The sequence below is a fragment of the Aethalodelphis obliquidens genome, unplaced genomic scaffold (assembly GCF_003676395.1).
Source record: "Aethalodelphis obliquidens isolate GAN/ISIS:26980383/991018 unplaced genomic scaffold, ASM367639v1 scaffold9, whole genome shotgun sequence".
Taxonomy (NCBI): Eukaryota; Metazoa; Chordata; class Mammalia; order Artiodactyla; family Delphinidae; genus Aethalodelphis; species Aethalodelphis obliquidens.
The window spans coordinates 10,960,061-10,977,098 of record NW_020837953.1 but is presented as its reverse complement, the minus strand read 5'-3'; the positions used below and the strand labels follow the sequence as shown (position 1 = coordinate 10,977,098).

Sequence of the window (17,038 nt, the reverse complement as noted above, 5' to 3'; positions counted from 1 at the left end):
AGGTGGAGCTCAGGAGGTAATGCAAGCGATGGGGAGTGGCTATAAATACAGATGAAGCTTTGCCCACTTGCCCGCCACTCACCTCCTGCTGTGCATCTCAGTTCCTAACAGGCCACAGACTGGTACCTCAATTAATAAAATTAAATAAAATTAGGAAAGGATCTCCCCAAAAAGGAACAAAGGCAAAATTTCAGAAACATCTAAAATTTAGATATAAGGCAAAACCGTATTAAAATAGAAATTAATACAATTTCTAGTTCTGCAACAAACATGGATCAAATAATCTGAATCAAACATGAATTCAACAGTTTCTCTACAGAATTTTGGTAAAGTTTGTCTGAAAATGGCAGGCATAAACTATGAGTCTCCTTTGAGAGAACAGTACTACACCATTTATTTAGCTGGCAGGGAGAAGAAGTGATGGAAATGTCTTATTTCTGATTTCTCATTAATCATAGTATTAAAAATGAAGGAGCTTCAGCTATAAAGTCTGATATCAATATACTTAATAATTCTGGTATTTTTTTTAAGCTCTGAGATGTTTGATTTGTATCTGCCCTAAAACAGCTTCATATATCATTCTGCATATGTGGAACAAAAAAAAAATTACTCTCAAACTTACCTCAATCTGAAGACAGTATTTAAAATTAGAACACAATAATCTGTATGAAACAATATCAATTTGTTTTTATTTCCTTCTTGTCAGCAGTCAACTCAAAACAAAAGAATATAAACTGAATGTTTACCTAATGAATTATTTGTGGAGGCTATATGGTAGGAAAAACCTTACCAACGGTACAGCTGTCTTCAAGTACCACATCAACATTTCTGTCTCTGTACTCAACCCTGAAGTCCAGCATCCGAGGTTGCCTTTCTACAATTTGCCTAGATGGCATTACAGGTCGAAATGCTGAAGAAGAAGAGGGAGCAGGAGCAGGAGCTGGAGCTGGGTGACTTGCTGGATCAAATGCAGGTCCTGATATAGGCTCACCCCCATAGTCACTGAAATATTGACATAAAAGAAGAATTATCATCAACCAAATAACTACAGATTACCACTAAGGACCCACTCCATACTGTAAGTCCCATACATACAAACCTTCAAGTTGCGAACTTTCAAAGATGCGAAAGTATTATAAACCTATTACAGCACAATACTATATGGCTGATTGTGTTAGCTGGGTACCTAGGCTAACTTTGTTGAACTTACGAACAAACTGGACTTACGAAAGCACTCTCGAAACAGAACTCATTTGTATAGAGGGGACTTAACTGTACTTGGCTTGTGTTGTTCTTCATATCAAATTTACCTACCTGTGCATCATGGACTAAGTAAATTCTAATTCTTCCATAAAATCTCTCCCAATGACTGAAAGCCACATTACTCTCCCTCCCATCCTTGCCTTTCTATGTCTGTTAGCAGTATCACACATATCCCTTTTAATTAGACTTTTGCCTTATGCTGTTATGATGCTGATAAAACATCATTTTAAACTCTGTGAATTACTAACAGTATCTTCTTAACCCACTCGCATTTACTTACCGAATCATTAATTGATTCATTAACTCTACTTTCCACAAAAACTATTCTGAAACTTAACCATCCCTAAACCTCCATTCTCCCTCTCACTCCTCAGTCTTAAAATATATTTTTCCTACCTTTGCAGAGAAAACAGATGCCATCAAGAAGAAATTCCCTTACCCTTCTAACATCAAATCCACAAACTAACCTGCATATGCACTCTCTTTCTCTAAATAGAGAAGACATCGTTCTATCTACGCATCTACTCATTAGCCTTACATTATGGATTATCCCTTTCCCTTCCATTATCTTCAACATCTCCTTCTCTTCTGGATTCTTCTCAGAAACATTTAAACATGGTTGAATCTCTCCCTTCTTAAAGAATAAAAATGAAATTGTGGCTCTGTCCACTTAATAGCTGTCTCATTTGTAAAATAGGAAAATTAATTATATTTGTAAGGATTAGATCAAATAATGTGTATGAAAAGCTTAGCACAATGCCTAGTACTTAGTAAGATCCCAAACCTCAAACCCAGTACAGCCAAAGTTTAAACCATTAATGTTTCCCCAAGCCTGATTTTCCCATTTATTCCACATATTAGCTACCCAAGCTAGAAACCTCTGGCATTATCCTTGCCCTCTTTTTCTCTCTCAACTCCCACATCTAACTAGTCCTTTCAGTTTTACCTCCTAAATATCTTTTAGATAAGTCATCTACCTTTCCCCTCCGGAGCTGCCACCCTAGTCCAAGCCACAGTCACCTCTTACACAGATTAATGCAATAGCCTAACTCCATACATACCCTTACCCCCCTGCATTTCATCCCATACCACCGCTAGAGTGAAATTAAAGACAAATGTCTTCATATCATTTTCTTCTATACTCCCCTTTGCTCTTCATATAAATGGTCAAAGTGGCATACAAGGCCCTATATGATCTGAATCCTGTCTACCTTCCCATCTTCATCTTGTGCTATGCTATCTCCATCTCTCTATGCTAATAGCCAGAACAGCTTTTTGTTTTTTGTCTTACCTTGATCCTTCCTAGTTCATGAGGTAACATAAAAATTATTCCTTCTAAGAATATTCTTTCCTTCCCATCCCATCCCCAAATTCCATCTTTCTTCTAGCTAATTATATTTATCTTTCATATCTCAGATTATTTTTCAACTCAGAGCATGTTTTACTACCTCAGACTAGTTATAACATCTCACTACTATCAATAATTATGAAGCTCACATTTGTGTTTTTAATGGCTGTATCATCTGCTGAGTTCAAGATTTTATACATAGAAGATATACAAATATTTGACAAACTAATGAGTAGAGAAATAATTATGAAGAATTTGGATTTTTTTTCTTTGATTTAAGTTATCATATATATATTATCACTGTTTTTCCCCCCTCAGTAGGAAAAGTAGGGAGGGAGGAAACATAAGAAATGTTCCTATTAAAGATCATTACTGTATAATTTTTCTCCACCACCAGAACTACAAGCTCAGTTCTAAAATATCTTTCTTCTCACCCTGAATTTAAAGAAAAATAATGTGTTGGGGGCCCGAATAGGAACAACAACAAAAATGACCAAAAACTTGCCAAGTTAAGCATTGCTTATACAATTAAGAAGGAGAGAATATTTACATTTACTTCACACTGTTGCTTTGATCAGTGTTTATCAAATTATAGATTACATAATTGATTGAGTTGTGGTAAGTCTTTTAAAGAACACAATCAGAATAAGATTAAGAATAGAAAAGAATAGGATAGGATAGAATAGGATAGAAATTATCAGTATATTTCACTAAATAGTTAGGACCAAGTATTATTTCATAAGACTTTTGATTCTGGGACATATTTGTAATATGTGTATTTTGGAATGCAAATATTTCTCATTGTAGGTCTTGTCAAAAAAGTTTGAAAGTGACTAGCTTAGATCTCACCAGAGTTCAGACACTCTAATCACTGATCCAAAGACAAAAACCTATCCATTCTCCCAGTTGTCAGAGTCAAGGAAAGTAATGTGGGAAGGAAAATATGAGAACAGAGAAAATGTCCAAAGCAGGAAGAATGTCACTGTTTGGAAGCCAAAGTGAGCTTCTAGGCATCTATGAACAGAATGTGTGCAATAATACTTCACATATCTAAATGTTGTCACAACTTCTCAGAACCTAAGAAAAACAGCTAATTAGCAGTTTGGTCACTGACATTGTTTTCTTAACTCCAAATTCATCCTTCTATAGTCTATTCTGTAATGCAGGGGCTAGGATTCTGCAAAATTATATTTTTCCTTTGGCATATGGTTTCCTGATAGACCTCTGTCAAACAGAGGATACTAGGTAGAGATTAGTAGTTAGGAGGAGGGGAGGAAAGACTTCCTTCTTCCTGTTTGCATGCATTTCAATCAGCATCACCCTACAGCTTTCAGTCTCCTGCTTTTTTCAGCACTCTTATAACCAGCTTCTTGTCATTCCCTCTGAGATATCACTAATGGCTGGACAGTATACATTCCACAGAGGTCTGATCTTCAGCTTCAAAGAGCTCCTCTGAGTTTCAAAGTTCTGTTAATCCCTTTGTTCCCTAGACCTTCAAGCAGTAACTTCCTGAAGCAGTTATTGTATCTAGGTTACTTCAGTTTTACTTTTTTGCTCTTTTAGTCTTCCACACCTGTGTAACCAATCCTACATTAAATTCCCTCTGTTAAAAATACCCTAGTGTGGTTTCATTTTCTTGATAATGGAGGTGCCCCAGGAAACAAAAGATTCAGGAACTGGCTTGATTATGGCCTTGACCTTCAATGCACTGCTGAACTCCTTGCCAATGGAAAATGGGATGCTAGTGATCCAAGCCATGCACTGGCATAATGATTAATTATCATTATTGAAACAAGTGCCAAAGGGAACCAAATGACTATCTGACCTGACTATTATGGTGGTAATAATGACAAGGACTATGAGCAGGCTGCTTCTGACTCTAAAGGAGAGCTTACAGAATAAAATGACACACTTGGGGTTTTTAAATTTCAGTTCAATTCATGATAAGAAAGTTACAGAGTTTCTGAAGTGGCACTTTAAAAAGAGCTTCTTATTTCTTATAACCACAGGTATGGTCTTCCTAAGAATTGGACTCAAAATTTAATTTTGCAGCTTGCATATTTACAGTGAAAGTTGAACATACATACTAAGTCACTTTTGTGAAAGTTAAGGCACTGTTGTGGAAGGAGTGAGAACCTAAGATGTGAAATGGGGATACCTGAGCGGATTCAGGTGAATGTCGGAATCCTGAACCCCTGGAGTGTCTCTGAGCCTCTTCTGTAAACAGAAACAGCTCCTCCTCCCATGACCGAGATTAGCTTCTTGCTTAAAAACTATGAATACTCTTACCTGAGACAGTTGCCTTGAAGGGGGATGTCTATTCTCAAAACCTACCTCCACCATTCCTTATTACCTATAAAATCAGATGTAGGCATGTTCCAAGAAAATAAGTACAATGTCTTAACTGAGACAAGACAGCTTATATCCAAAAGTAATTATAATATTTTGATAAATTATATCAGCAAAAACCTAGGGAACAGTTGTAGAAATGAATTTTAAGTGAGTTTGACCAAAAGAGTTTGAATAGGGCCAAATATAATATATTTGCTTAAGCAGTTGTAAGTACTTCTAATAGTTTCCTTGTCAACTGAATGAAACTTGAATCCCAAAGGAGTCTACATTTAATGAGGAGGAAATGCCCAAACTTTCCTGTCAAAATGTAGAAGAAATCCAGATGCTTAGAAAAATATGAATGCTAAAGTGGATTAACCATGTACAACCTGAATATATTATACACATCCTCCTACTACATAATCCATGAGGTCCCAGAGAACACTGCACTAAAGCACTGAAAAATACATTAGTGAGGGAATCTACATCCTTGAAAAACTCTGTAGTGGCTGTCTTCTGTGGGTTGGGAATAACATGGGGAGATGACATCACTGAAAAGGACTCCCTAATAGGCATGATGAGATCCCAGAGTGCATAGGTCAAATGGCAGAGTTTAACAAGAAAAAGGAGGGAGCAATGATGTTACGGACAGCATGGACAAAATGTGGCAATCAGAAGATTTCAACCTGCAGAGACCTTTAGTAGTGCTTTATTGAACATGGTACTTCTAAGAAACAAAATGAAAAGTCAGTTGACTAAAATATTACTTGATCTATAAACAACAGAAACCTAGATCTGGCAGCCTAGATCCTAACTTCCATAACTATAATGGAGGGTCACAGTCACTCCCAGTTGCCAAACACAAAGTCCTTGGTCCCCCAAAGACAATGCAACAGAGCCACATGTGTATTGTAAATTTTCCTCTAAGAATTCCCCTAAGAGACCTGTAGCCATTTACTAGGGGTTTGTGTACTGAAAAAAGGAAAATATCTAGATCTTTAGAGGATTACTAGATGCTAACTCTAATACTAATTCCTGGGGATACAAAAATGGAAGTTATGGTGGTAAATGAGGTTTTGGCCTAAATCCAATCATACAGTGTTCATTCAATCTATTCAACCTACCCTGTAGTTTTTTCCCAGATCCCGATAGATAGCTCATATTGACTTCCTAATTCATGGAATTAGGGTTATTATGTAGGAGGAGACAACAGGAAGCAACTAAACTTGCACAGACTTTTTTTTCCGTCTATTTTAATTTGCAAGCACCATGACAAGCGTTTTGCTTCCTCTCAGCAGGGTAAACAATATACCTTCACTATATTTTCCTGAAGATTATAACAACCCTCTTGCTCTTTGGCATAATCATCTAGCCTGGATAGATCTTCATAACCCAGGTATTCCACAAAACACTATAGTGATGACAATGTAGATTGGTCCTGAAGAGCAAAAGCAGCAAGTACTTGGATGCTTTGCTAAGATACATGCATGCTAGAGATTAGGAGATACACACCACGAAAATGCAGAGGCCTTCACCTTGGTGAAGTTTTGGGGTCCAGGGGTCAGAAGCATATTATGGTACACGGCTGCCTGCTGCACCTTGTACTTTTCATCAGTGCAGAAGAGATATCTAAGCTAACTGAGAAAGAAAAAAATTTGGACTGGGAAAGGAAAAAATGGTTATGTATAATATGCTGGTACCAACCAAAAACAGACTGCTGAAACATTACAATCCCAATCAAAGATATCCCTGAAAGACAGTAGTGGAAGAAAAGCCTCCCAGTGGGGAGAACTTAAGGTTGTACCACAGGGTGACCACTTCATTTAGAAGGAGAAATAACCTGAGATACAAATCTACACTGAATCACGGGCAATAGTTAATGGGTTGCCCAGCTGATCAGAACTTGGAAAGAATAAAAAGAAAACTGGCTGACACAGAAGTCTGGGGAAGAGGACTGGAAATGGATCGTTTAGAATGAACACAAAATGTGAATATATGTCATGGGGTAACTGCTATCTACAAGCTATCCACTTAAAAAAAAAAAAGGCTCTCAATATGGATAAGATGACCTTGTTCTGTTGATGTCAGTTAGCTTATTCCCTTACTACCCCAGGACTACTCAATGCATTAATGTACAATGTGGCCATGTCAATAGGGATAGAGGTTAGGCATAGGCACAACAGCATCAACTTACCCTCACCAAGTCTGAATCTGGCTAAGGAAACTACTGAGTGCCTAAACTGCAAACAACAGAGACCAATATGGAGCCCTCAATACGGCCCCATTCCTCAGGGGTCTGGTAATGGATCATTTCTATAATGGAGGGGGCAGTGATCTGTTCTTACCTAAAAAGACAATTTTCTGAATATGAAATTGACTCACCTGACAGCAATGCTTCTGCCAGCACCACCATTCATGTATTTAGGGAATGCCTTATTGGTCTATGGCTTCCCACACAACACTGGTTCTAACCAAGGAACTCATTTCACAGTAAGAGAAGTGCAGCACTGGTATCACTGGTGTATACCATTACCCAGAAGAAGCTAGCTTGACTGAATAGTGTAATGGTGAAGATAGTTATGCCACAGGTTGGGAGAGAATATCCTCAAAGCTTGGGACTCCACCTTAAAGGATGTGGTATATTCTTTACATCAATGACCAAAACACAGTGATATATCTCATATTGCCAGGAAAAAAAATGAGTATGGGAATTAAGTCGTGGTAAAGGTTCCCCTTACTATGCCTAATAACTTACCAAATTTTTGCTTCCTGCAACTTTGGGCTCTGATGGTTCAGAAATCACAGGATGTAATGTTTCCACAGTACTTCCACTGTATTAGAATTTGAGAATGCCACTTGGCCATTTTATACTCCTCATGCTACTGAATCAACTAGCAAAGGAGGAGGTACTAGCTGGTCTTGATTACCAAGGAAAAAAAACCAGGTTGTTGCTATGCAATGGACTATTTTCTAGGGTATGTCCAAAATTAAGAGTTAATGGAGGGCTTCCCTGGTGGCGCAGTGGTTGAGAATCCGCCTGCCAATGCAGGGGACACGGGTTCGTGCCCCGGTCCAGGAAGATCCCACATGCCGCGGAGCGGCTGGGCCCGTGAACCATGGTCGCTGAGCCTGAGCGTCCGGAGCCCGTGCTCCGCAACGGGAGAGGCCACAGCGGTGAGAGGCCCGCGTACCGCAAAAAAAAAAAAAAAAGAGTTAATGGGAAACTACAACCAATTTTTTAAAAAGGATAAGTCCACTGAGGATTCTAACTCTTCAAGAATGAATGTTTGAGATGTCCCATGAAGTAGAGAACCTTGACTATCTGAGGCACTGGCAGAGGGAATATAGAATAAATAGTGGAAGAAACTGGTAAATATCAACCATGGCTTTATGATCAGTAACAGAAACAAGGACAGTAACAGCACACGTGTATGCACACAGACACAGACAAAATTCTATTCTTACAGTTTACACACTGATCCTATCAACGTTACCCTAGCAGTAACAACACCGTAACAATGACACCCACTTTGTTTCAGCATCAACCACTGAAGTTAGCTTCTATTTTCTTTCAATACTTCAAAACAAGCCTCTGCATCCTGTCAGAAATACCAGTATCAGCTGAGCAGGACTTCTTTCTCATGTGTCTGGGGCCAAGTTCCTAAGGCCCTTCCTCTGAGCTCCAAAGTTCTGCTAACTTCAACCTCTCCCAAGCTCTTTCCTTTTTTCCTCCAGTACCAGGAGTAACCTTGTGCCCTTTGATGGTCAATAGAGGCCTCTTCTGGGCAGGTCTGCCCTAGAGCAGGCTTCCTGGAGTGGGTACCATGGATCTGCCCCATACAGTCCCGGCTCTGCCCACCCTTCTCAGCTTTAAGTCTCCTCCTGCCCTAGGCTCCCTTCCTCATCGACCAGCAGAACCCACCCCCATGTGGGCCTGATGGTCCAGTTGTTTCCTGCAGTCATTATTGCTCTTTCAACCTACTATATATCTGTGTAACTCATTCCCTATATGAAATCCCCTCTTTTGTGAAAGAGGTGCTAGTGTGGTGCTTTTTTTCCCTTTACCAAACCCTAACTCTAGAAGATAGTTTAATATTTCTAATCAGAGCACACTCTTTGGTATGTTTCTCAGCCAGAAAGAGGATTTTTTTAAAGCTATCTCTTGAAATTTTTCTTATTAGCTATAATTACTCTATTTCGAGATCAACAAAAATAATGAATTTACATTAGGTTTTTTTACTAGCAATCAAAAAAAAAAGAGAGAGAGAAAAGAGATTACCAGTTAATGAATGATCTTGTCAGTTGTGACTAACGTTCAGTGATATCCAAAGAGTGCAAAGGCATCCAAAACTGTTAACTCAAAAAAAACTTTTTAAGATTTTTCATCTATGAAGACTACCATCCTATAATTTGACCTTCTCACTATTCTTTTTAAGTTAATAATTTAAAAGAAAGAAAAAAAAAGACACTGGGTGGTAAGGCAAACTCTATGGAGAAATCTATTTTAGATCTAAACTTCAATTAAAGGAGTGTTTTTATCCTTGCTCAACTTTCCTCTACAAACCACACAGATCCTTGGAAGACAGTGAACAAAAGCAAAGTAAACAGAAACCCTGCACTTGTTTATTTCAATTTTTAAAAGTCCATCCCATGGTAAAACCTCTAGGTGCAAAAAACATGTGTCTTAAAGATAAATTTGTCTCTAGAAAAAGATCAGATTTTTAAAACGGGTATCTGAAAAGACAATAAATAAAGACTAACTGGCCAAAATGGACATTTTCTAAATCAGAAAACCTCAGCACTTATATATTCTGAAAGCTATTATAATAATGCTCAAGATTTGAAAACAAACCTGTCTTCGCTAGGTTTCCTCAATGAATTAAACAATAGACAAATATACAGTATATCTGTCTGGATCACAAAATAAATGAGTTGACAAATACCACCCACTTAGTCAATGAGTAAAATTACACTATTAATTCATAAAATTTTTATAAAACATAGCATCTACTCTCTACTAATACAAGTAATTCATTAGTGCTCCTTTCTAACAACAGCTTTCTCCAAAAATAATTTTTTAAAAGGCTCTGGACAATATCCTGAATAAATAAAATATTACAAGAAGATGTAGTAAATATACATGTACATACTTGATGTTTGTTTATGACTAAATGAATGGTTTAGATTATGACTGCATATTTTTACACTTTATAAATATGCTATATTAGCAATGTATTGTCTAGTGAAATAAGCCTTGGAAGATGAGACGGAAGACTTGCTTACTGACTCATCAACATCATGCTGTATCATCTGAGCCAAGTCACTTCATGCCTTGTTCTCTCTACCTGTAAAATGCCTTTACTTGCTTATTACAAATAATAACTGTTAAAACAAAGCTGTGGAAGAAAGATGTTATATACGTGTATTAAATTTCAACTTCTTTACCCAAAGGAAAAAATCTTAAAAGTTGTGACATGCCTGGGTTACTGACCTTTAAGAGGACAGAGTGACATAAAAGAAAGAGCATGGCTTTTAAAATGAGAAAATCCAGACTTCACCAACTACTATATTTGTGGCCTTCAGTGAATCTATAAATTCTCTAATCTTGAATTTCCTCACCTATGAAATATGAGCATTTATTTCTTAAGGGTTTTAATGGGCATTAATAAAGAAAACTATATCAAATACCTAGCACAGTGCCTTAAGTATTTAAAAAAGTTAGTTTCTTTGCCTTGAACTTATGGGCATGTTAAAAAAACAAATTCCCACTTTTGAATTCACATAAACATCTGATTTCAAGAAAAGCTATAAAGTGCAGAGATTAGGTTCTTCTCCCTCCAAAAATAATTCATATTAAAAAAAAACAACTCTTTTCGGTAGCTCTTCTCTCTGCTAAGGTATAAACTGACAAATTAAGAGTTAGTTGTTTTCACATACTATAATCAACTTACTACAAATATCAAACACACAAAACAAAGATCCTTTTAAACTGCCTACATATACCATTCCTAGCATTGTGTCTTCCACTTTCAGTGTTAAATCTATGAGAAAGTACAAAGAGCCCTCTTTCCTTTCCTCTGGTCAGTAGACATACAAGAGTAATTTTCAGTTCTGTCAAATCCACAGTGATTTCAAAACTAAAGAACAAAGTTAGTAAGGAAATAGTTGAAAACTATTACTTTCTTTTGTGGACATATGAGTCATTCCTTTAACAAGCAAACAAAACAAACAAAAACCCACTCTGATGAAAGTTAAACCCCAAATATCATAGTAACCTTATTAGAAATCAATTCCGTACTGAATCTCTAGCTATAAAATGTATTAACCAGAAAGTTATCTTCTGTGACAGGAGAGATGGGATGTTTCCAGGGATGAGGGAATTTCTACAGTTCACCCATAGCAAATACTATTAATTGTAAGATATATCCAATTATGTACTCAGAACCTAGCAGCTGAATCCACAAGGGTTTAGCAAGCAAAAATTTTGGCACAAAAAGTGGAATAACATTTACTCAAGAATAAAACTGGAGCCATATTTAGCAGTCTAAAACCTTCTTAACCAAGGAAAAAAATAATCTTGAAGGAAGTTTCTGTAATCATCTGGTTTGCTTTCTAGACAAGGGCTTCAATAGAATTGAATGCTTCTGAACCAAAAAAAAAAAAAAAAAGAAACCCGAACAAACCAACGCAGAAAAATTATTTGGTACAGACTCTGGAAATCAGCCACATTTACTCTGGATGAAATTCTGGCAGTTTTCAAAAAAGAAAAAGTGGAGAATAGGCCTGTTTATCATTGCTTTCACCTAAAAACCATTAATCACTAAGGGTGGTATAGGTACCAAACAGAATTTTTCTTCCTTTCTAAATATACACAGTTTCCTACACAGTACAGCACATTTTGCAGTTCATGGTAAATTTTTTGATGTTTTTGCAACAGCACTTTTCGTCCTTTCCAAAACAACCTCATTCGTAGTTTGCTGTTTCTGTTTGCCTCATCTGCACTTAGCAGATCATGCTTCAGGGACTTAGAAATCCCAGCCACCAAAATTCAAGCCAAAGTTTGAACTGCGGGGGGGGAGGGGGGGACGGCAGGGGGGCGCATATCAAGTAATTAAACCACACTTGTAAGGGAGAATGGTTTTTACCTCCTATGACTTTATAATGTGCTCTTTTAATCCAGAACCAGTCTCCAATTTTAAGAAAAGTTATGAATTTATTTTTAATTTAAGGAATTATTTTGTAACTACTATAGTTCTCTTGGCATCATCTTCCAATTTTACCTTCTGGCAATGACACAAAACCAGGAAGACTATTCCACATGTTAACACTGTATACTTCAGGTAAAACAGCTCAGTGCTCTGGGAAGTTTCATTATTAAGGACTTACTCAAATTGTTGCAAATTAACATAAATTTAATTTAGAAACAAAAGGGAGAAAAAAAAAGAATTTTTTAGTAAGGTTGGAGATAAAGCCTGTATAGTTAGATGATAACCATGCTCTGGAGTTACTGAGGCATGTCTCATTTTCTCACTACTAACAGTTTAAAGGATTCAGTTCCTTCCATCTTATGGATTAGAAGATGACCTTGAAAAGTTTCCTTAAAAATAAAATAAAATCACATTTAAAAGTGGTATCACCCAATCTGAAATAACATTATACAGTTAGACACTGGAGACTTTAGGAAATTAATATGAGTAATAAAAATGTCTGAAAGAAGAATAACTGTATTAATGAACTTATACATCAAATATCATCACAAAGTGCTCTATCAAAAAGTGAAACCAAAAAAATTAACAACTGTCTTTTTTGCTTTGCTAAATTCTCATTTTACTACTAAGTACCTTACAACATACCTTCTCAGAATGCCATTTTCCTGGGGTATTACACCATTGATAGCTGCCTGCAAACAAAAAACAGAGAAGACATTTAAAGAAACAGAAAAATGCTCAGGGGTGGAGTGGAGTGGGGTGGAAAACACTGTAAAGGAAAATAAGTATACTCTGAAAATTTAAACAAAATAATAAGTGTCTCCTTAGTGATAAAAAATATTCTCCATTAAATGTTTTTCTCCCTCTCTATAATAAAACTGTGTTTTAGATAATTTAAAAAACATACATTTGGCATCTAATATCCCCAAACCTTGAGTCATAAAAAGCTTAATTCCACAGTCCTCATTCAAGCAAAACACCCACAAAACCAATGTTTAAGGGTGTTAAAACAAGTAAAATCAGTACCTTAAAGTAATCTTTTAACATTATTTCCTTCCTCAGATTGAGAGGAGCAAGATATAAAATCACAAATGAAAAATGCCAATAAGAATTTTTAAATTAGCTCAGGAATTAAATTCATTGTGTTGTGTTAAAATCATTATTCTTAAAGAAAAGAATACTTAGAAGGAAAAAATGTATCAAAAGGTCTTTGATAAACACAGGACAATTACATCAGGTTACAAAAGGAGCAGGAGCATCCCTGGGGGAGTCTCCTTACATAAAACATTCCTGAAATTGGTCTCTAAGCTAACAAGTCACCAATTACCTAGAACATAGGTAAACACATTTGCCATGATTTGGACATTTTTGAAGGCTACTAAGCAAACAGGCTGTTACATCCTGGATTGTGGGTACGTCATTACAGGGTAATAGAGAAGATTCTCTGGAGGAAAAAAATGACTCTTCCAACTTTGCCTTTGCATCATAACAACTTCTTCCCTCCCCCTTCCCATCCACATCCACATCAAAATGGGAGGAGGGGGGAAGCTAACACTTGGATGTTTTATCAGCTGCGTGGAGATCAACTGCAAAAAGGAGTTTGTGTATTTTGTGAAACATTAGCTTAAATATATGCCAGAGGTAGGTCAAGTTTACAAAGTTATACTGTTGAATGGAAACAACGTAGAGTGTAAGACGCTTGCTATGAATTTTGAAAGTTTTAACACTCCACTGACAAAAATCAAAGAAATCCACAGATTATTAAAGACAGTGGATACCATAGAACCCTGACAACTCTGGAGGCTCATAAATCCTTAGAGTCAAGGAAATGCTAAAATCAGTTTTCAAAGCCACAAATTCAATAGAAGCATCCCTGCCTGGTGCCAGGTCAATTATCCCTTTTCTGTTGACAGCAATGGTTCCACATACAAATATCTTCTTTGTTAAAAAATAGAAAATGGTCAGAGAATATTCTATGATGTTGGAAAAGAAACAAAACACCAGAGTTTGGAAAGATTTTGTTCAAATTTTCACTAGGGAATGCCAAGGTATAATGGAAAAGAACACTAAGAATTTATAAAGTCCAAAATTTGAATCTAGATTCTCCCATTTATTACTTTGATGACCTTAGTATATATTCTATACTCATTGAACCTCCCTGAGCCTCAGTTTTCTCATCTGTATGAGTAAATACTACATTTTCAGCCAAAATGGCCCTGCCTTTTTGTTCCTTAAAGGCATCAAGTTTTTTGTTTATTTCTTAGGGCCTTTTAAGATACTATATCTGCATGGAATGCCCTTTTCCCTATCCTTTGTCTGGCTGAATCTCAATCATCATAATTGATGTTTTTGTTAGATATACTTTTTCCAAAAATTCTTCTCTGATCAACACCCCCCCCAATAGGTTTACTCTCACAAAGAACCCTGTACTTTTTCTTCATAGCAATTGATAATTACTTATTTGGTGATTATTTGTTTTATGTCTGTCTTTCTCACTAGACTGTAGGCTCCATGATGGAAGAGATGATAACAATTTTGTTCACCACTTTATTCCCGCTGCCTGGCACAATGCCAGCACATAAAAGGTACTCAATAATCATTTGCTAAATGAATGATGCTAGAGGAGTACAAAGAAAAGCAGCACAGTGAAGACTTGCTTAAGGCTCACAGAAAGCTTCCTGGATGAAATAATGTCTCAACTAAGACTGAAGGGTAAATGAAAAGTAGCAAGATGGGGAAGGGGGCAATACTATTCAGAAGGTACCATGACACACCTCCACTTTCTTTTTTAAATATTTATTTATTTATTTATTTATTTATTTTGGCTGTGCCATGTCTTAGTTGCGGCATGCAGACGCTTAGTTGTGGACTCCTTAGTTGCAGCACGTGCACTCTTAGTTGCGGCATGCATGCGGGATCTAGTTCCCCGACCAGGGCTCGAACCCGGGCCCCCTGCATTAGGAGCACATAGTCTTACCCACTGGACCACCAGGGAAGTCCCCACGCCTTCACTTTCAACCCTTTTCCTCTTCTAAGATCTTATATTATTTTAAATAATGTATTTGCTTTTGGATAGAATGTTAATCCCTGACCTCAACCTTATGTACATAATAAACTCTGTACATAAATAAGTAAAATGTAATTCAGAATGAAGATACAATAAAAGTATGATTTGCTAAAGAAATATAGGATAGGGAGAGTGCTTTTTGACTGTGAGGATTAAGGAAAGTTTCAGAAAAGGGACAGCATTTGATATGGACACTGAATAATAGGTAGATGTAGAAGCAAAGGAAAATTTCAGATGAATTCGACTTTGAACAATGTTAACTTTGAGGTAATAGTAGGATATCATTTGTTGACTTCACAAATATGTACTGCAGTTGACCCTTTTGACCCTTGAACTACACAGGTTTGAACCGCACACAGGTCCACTAATACTCGGTTTGTTGTTGTTGTTTTCAATAAATACATTCGACAGTACTACACAATCCACAGTTAGCTAAATCCGAGGATGCAGAACCACTCGGAGACTTGAGCTTGAGCATCTGTGGATTTTGGTATCCCCAGGGACACCTGGAAGAGATCCCTCATGGATACCGAGGAATGACTGTAAGTGCCAACTATGTACCAAATATACTAATGGACATAACATAGCATGTCTTCTAGCACGGAAAAAAATCCATTCAACAATTAATTTTACTATGAGAAGTTCAGGTAATATCCAAAAGGAGACAAAAAAGTAATTTTAAAAATCAGAGCTAGATTAAGTAAAACACCTGCTTATTTGAAGCCCTAGGAATACTTTAATTCTCTCCCTCCTTTACTCTCTGGTGAAGAAAAGTGAGACAAAGAATCTTGGGGAATTCATATATGTAAAAAAAAGAGAAGAGAAAGCTAAAAACAAAACAAAACAACAAAAATGGAAGGGTTAGATAGGAGGGGAAGGACCAGGAATATGTCACAGAGAGGCAGTGAAAGTACTATAAGGAGGGATTAGACAAAATAAAAAATGTGAAAATAGTCTAATATAATGAGGCCTAAGAAGAGACTGTTAGACATATTTGAAAACGGTTTTAGCAAAAACTATATCATAAAAGGCTAAGAAATACAAGGGAAATAAGAAAGTAAGTAAAACTGATTCTTGAAACAATATGAAAAGTATAAAGATAGGACCTGCAAGAAGAATGGCTACGATAAGTTTTTGTTTGCCTTTTTTTTAAAGAATAGTGATTTCTTGAGTTCAAAGAGAATTCATGGAAAGGGAAACAATAAAGACTCAAGAAATAAAGGGTAAAATTAAAAGTTTGGTTCAACAAACTTACCAAAGGCCTATTCATTGCCAGGCACCATGCTAGACTTTGGGTATGCCTGGTACCTGATCTAGGGCTCAGGAGAGCACAGATAGAGGGGATACCTTTAGAAAAGAGATTAGATTTAGAAAAACCTAGATTATAGACTAGAAATGATACTGATCACATAAGAACCACATATCATTTGCTAAATGTAAATAATCCCATTGCTAATTTGTTTTTGTTTTCTTGTTTTTCTTTTTTGGCTAGGAAGATATTACATCTCTCATTCTATAAACAGGAATATAATAATAGGGAATGATTAAATATCTGGCCAAAGAACCAGAGAATAAACACAATATTTCTATTTCTGGGACCGACTCAAACACACTACTGTGGATCTTCAGCAGACTGCAACACATTTAAAAAACAGTATCTTCCCTTGACCTAGTTTATGGTAGTATGAAAATCCATTTTGGTATAACTATTATTGCTTTTATGCTAATTATGTCCATGACATTTTTAATCAGTTAATTTACCACAATTAGAATCCCAGCCTCTAAGTTCTCTTTAGCAAAACTTGACGACACCCTCTGAAT

The 17,038-nt window shown here is 36.6% G+C and overlaps 1 protein-coding gene across 1 annotated transcript in view; it reads right to left on the bottom strand.

The window, feature by feature from the left end:
• Positions 1-17,038, bottom strand: part of FAF1 (Fas associated factor 1) — a 488,997-nt gene that overhangs the window by 302,357 nt on the left and 169,602 nt on the right. The window contains exons 3-4 of the mRNA XM_027108597.1: positions 12,796-12,842; positions 791-1,002 (exon numbers count right to left, since the gene is read on the bottom strand). Of these exons, the coding sequence (XP_026964398.1) occupies positions 791-1,002; positions 12,796-12,842 (259 nt within the window). The remainder of the gene's footprint in view (positions 1-790; positions 1,003-12,795; positions 12,843-17,038) is intronic.